The following is a 4,504-nucleotide window of genomic DNA, read 5'->3' on the forward strand; positions in this document are numbered from 1 at the left end:
TTCCAGAAAAGACAGAGTATTTTGTCTTTGAAAAGTGCAGAAGCAGTGCAAGTGTAGACACAGCAGTGTGGGATAGACACAGTAAATAAGATGGCACAACAGTGCAGCAGAGAATATGCATCAGCATAAAAGAACATTGTAATGAGTTTGCACACACAGCAGTGCAATGATTGTTTGTTTTGGAACTGCATTTGAAGCAGTCATTTGGTGAAACCCTCTGTTAAAGAGGAAGGTGCTTTTCAGCACATTGTCATTGGTGAATCCCTCTGTTGAGAGGAAGATGCTCTTTAGCATAGTTTGGTGAATCAATCTGTCATGAGGAAGGTGCTCTTCAGCACATTGTTATGGTGAATCCCTCTGTCATGAGGAAGGTGCTCTTAAGCACAGTTTCAGGTTAATCCCTCTATTAAGAGGAAGACAACTTTGTTTGTTTGTGAACTGCATCGGAAGCAGTTGGTGAATCCCTCTATGTGAGGAAGATATCTTTGTAACAGCAGTACTGAGGAATCCCTCAATGAGAGGAATTGTTTGGGTATGTCCTAATGCCCAGCAGTTGAAATTAAAGGGGAGTGTTGGAATATTAATTCCAACTGCACAGCGCAACGCAGTTTTGGAAAACCGGCCCGGTCTCCCCGCACCACCATTCGCAGAAGGCGGTATCCGTGAAGGGGGACCCGACACAATCAGGACGCGCCACGCGTCCCCTGTACAGCAGCCGAAACAGCTTTCCCCGGACGCTAAAGTCCGTTTGTTTTCCCGAGGTTGGTGTGCGAACCTCGTTGGATCAGCCAAGTGATCAGGGCGCCCGATCTCAGCCGTCGATTTCCCGAAGGTGCACGGGCCCACGTCAAATCACATTTTTGCGTGCGGTAATGGTTTTTGGTTTGACCGCCGGATGGAAGAATTTATGGAATTTAATGCTGTTCGTAATTTTGGTGGAGGCCCCTTTTAATGTGGTAATGGGCATACGTCCCATGTTTTTTATGTTTTTACGTAGAATTTGGTGAGGCCATTTAATATGGTTATGGGCCATATTTTTTATATGTTTTCATATATGGCTATGTAAGCTCGCGTGTGGTATTTTTTTATTATGTAGTTTTGTTTTTATGTGTATTGTGGCTGCGGCAGTGCACAATGGTGTGGGCTGTAGTTGACATTGTGGTATTGTGTCTGCGCACGATGTGTGCGAGATTTTTATATGGAGAATGCACAACAGTGCAAGGGCAAAACTAGAATAGGACTGTAATTTTTTTTTTGTTCATGGAAATGTATTGAACGCACAATAGTGCGAGAAGTTAAAGAAAACAGGGATGTAATGGTTTTGCTCGCCATTGTAAAACAGAGGAACAACAAGAAATTTTTGTAATACCCACAACAGTGGAAGACGAGAACCTGTGAGAGAGAGAGACAGAGTTTCTCCAGTGAATCCCTCTCTGTGCAGAGGATGAAATGTATATCAATTTTTTTTGTTTTAAATCAATAGAAATGTGTTGTGACTGCGTAATGAATTGTGTTCTGAGTTAATTTGTTTTAAGAGGTTCTCTGCAAAAGATCTTGGACAGAGTAAACAGAGCATTGCCTCTGTGGTGGTTATTTTTATTTGGTTTTGGTATTTCTCCATGAAAAATACCCAATACAAATTTCAGCGGCAGCAGCGGTGAAGCTTCTTCCATTGCACTGGAAAGCCTAAAACCCATTTCCTTAACCCACTTGAAGGTTCGGAAAATCAACCAAGGCTGGGTGCTCTACGGGACTCTCTGCGCCGAGGCCTACTGGATGGGCAGTATCATCACTCTCCTTGAGGACGATAATGGCCTTGCCGTCAGGCTGGCAATCTTCAATTTGCCTCGCTCGCAGACCAATATCGAGAAGCTTTACCCCAAAGGAGCGAAGGTCGCCATCAAAGAGCCATATTATATGCACGGCCTCGACGATAGTTCCACCATCTGTGTTTACTCTGCCGATGTCGAGATGCTTGTGACTCAGAACGAGAAGCGGGCCAAGGAGGAGAGGAAGAAGGGCAACAGCTGTTTGAGAGAGGAGCAATGGGACGCAGCTGCCGAGCATTATACGAATTGCATCGACGCAGTTCTGCTCCTGGTCGAGAACGGCGCCTCTAATGACAATAATAATATGAATACCTTGCTCCTCCACGCGTATTCCAACCGAGCGGAGACAAGGCTTCAGGTTAAGGAATTTGAGCTGGCACTGGAGGATTCCGATAAGGCCCTTATGATCGACTCAGGCAATCTCATGGCGCTATATAGAAAAAGCCGTGCTCTGATTGGCCTGGGACAGTATGCGACGGCATGCGGATATTTGGAGAGAGCTTCTAACGCCAGCCACGGGCAGAAGAAAATACAAGATGTGCTTCGTGAGGCCAAGACTTTGTACTCCCAAAGTCGCATTGACGAGCATGATATGTCGGACTTCCAGCCCGGTTTTGTCCCTACTGCAGAATTTGGCGATTTCGTTGGCCCCGTGGAGATTAAGATGACTGAAGACGGCCGCGGACAGGGACTTTACGCCACCCGAGAAATATTCATCGGGCAGCTTTTGCTGGTATGCGATGCGGTCGCAGTTGCCTACGAGGACGAGCGGAGCGCCTCTACCACTGTGCGGAATGTGGAGCACAGGGGCAATATTAAAATGGCGTCTCAAGAGGATCTTGTCACTGCGGTTTTCTGCGCTGCCAAGAAATCGCGGGTATTGCTCGGACAACTTTATGCTTTAGATGATTCCTTGGCGTGGGGCAGCTTCGATGTTCCGGCCATCGACTTGTTCCAGAGTGATGGCCAAATGTCTGGGACCCAAGAAGAAGAAAAAGGAATATTTCTTGCAGACGTTAACCGTATACGGGCTATTATAAGTCGAAACTCATTGGTGGGAGCCGAACCGAAACTGTACGAAGCCAAACTCGTCCAGCAAGGCCGGAATTATAGCGGTCTCTGGCTGCTGCCATCCTTCATTAACCATTCCTGCTTGCCGAACTCGAGCAGGGTGAAAGGTGGAAGCGCCATGTCTATTCATGCTTCCAAGCCCATCAACAGTGGAGAAGAGATCACTATCTCGTATTTTGATACCCTCGCCCCGTTGCCACAGCGCCAAGCCATGTGCGAGAGATGGGGTTTCGAGTGCAAGTGCAGGAGATGCATTCTGGAGCTCTCTCTGAAGGCAGATCTGGAGCCTATAACCACACGATTCCAAGAATTGCATGACAAAGCTTTGGAAGAAATCAGTGCGGCAAGCTCTCAAGATCCCTTTGATGCATATCTTCCAGCAAGCGAAGAATTTGCGAAACTTTTTTAAGAGACACAAGATTTTATAAGGAATTCTGCGTTATTGAAAACACCTGAGGAGAAGAATTGGATTCGTGCATCATTTGTGTCTGCATATCTTGTAGGAACACAGTGGAACAACTTCTTCACCGTTCCTTCCAGGAAAGAAGTTATGGATGCCATTCAAGATACGGTGTCGGGGGACGTTCGAAGCTTGGTTATAGTAGAGAAGCAATTAGAGGAAGCCAAAGATTTGATGGGAAATGAAAGTCAAGCATTTATTACGCAATGTGCATTGGCGAGGGAGGCATGCTTCAGAGTCTTTGGCAGACACAGTGAAGATGTTCTCAAGGCGCTTGTCTTACAGCATTCGAACTGTCATTGCGAAGATAGGATCATCATAACTGATCTTGAAGACGCACGGCAGCGTGAAATTTTTGAGGTTGACGTTCTTTTAAAGCTTTGAAGTAACTAGTGAAACTACCATCCCTTATTGCGCAGTAATTTAGTGCTAGTTACAATATCAAAGCTGCCTGAATAACTAAGAGATCAACAGACGTGACTCTAGCGAAGGGTTTATTCCGTTAAAAACATGATGTGATGGGTGTAATTGTTCAGAGTTCTCTCGATAAGATCTTCAAATGGAAGAATAGTTAATCGTCATTGCATTCTTTCCCTGGTAAGGGTTTATCATATTTTTGAATAAATTTAAAATAATATTTCGACCGATTTTTCGGCATTCTTTCTATTTCATATGGATATTGAAGAGCTATGGAAAATTAGATATTCGTTAACGGACATTGAAAGTCCAAATTCACTCATAGAATTTTGACCCATCAACGCATGTGCTTGACAAGATTTTTCATTGAAAAGTACCGATGAAATAGTAATTAATGTCGACTGCATTTACTCTTATTATGTGAATATATTTATGTTTCGTTAGCCTTCGTAACTTTTACAAGTGGTAGAGTGAAGTTTAATAGGAAGTAATAAAATTGAATAACTTTGGAAATAATTTATGTTAATTTGATTTACTATTTCTTTTCTTTCAGCCTCATGAATTTATTTGATTGATTTTATTTATTTTTGAAGGGTTGTTTTTAATGTGATTTTTTGGAGTTTTGGTGGATTTTTTAGTACTAATAATTTTGAGGTGAAATCTCGATTTTTGTTATGTACACTTGTTTTTTCAATGCATATATGGAGTAAACACCGTGAAAAACCCT

The 4,504-nt window shown here is 43.6% G+C and overlaps 1 protein-coding gene across 1 annotated transcript; it reads left to right on the plus strand.

Moving 5' to 3' along the window:
- Window positions 1-1,776: 1,776 nt before the first annotated feature.
- LOC149196028 (methyltransferase FGSG_00040-like) lies at window positions 1,777-3,309 on the plus strand. Its single transcript, XM_089408119.1, has one exon. It carries the CDS (start codon window positions 1,777-1,779, stop codon window positions 3,307-3,309), a length of 1,533 nt encoding a protein of 510 aa, XP_089264245.1.
- The last annotated feature ends 1,195 nt before the right edge of the window (window positions 3,310-4,504 follow it).

The sequence above is a fragment of the Pinus tabuliformis genome, chromosome 2_2 (assembly GCF_031772625.1).
Source record: "Pinus tabuliformis cultivar Carrire ecotype Pingquan chromosome 2_2, CPIR1, whole genome shotgun sequence".
Taxonomy (NCBI): domain Eukaryota; kingdom Viridiplantae; phylum Streptophyta; class Pinopsida; order Pinales; family Pinaceae; genus Pinus; species Pinus tabuliformis.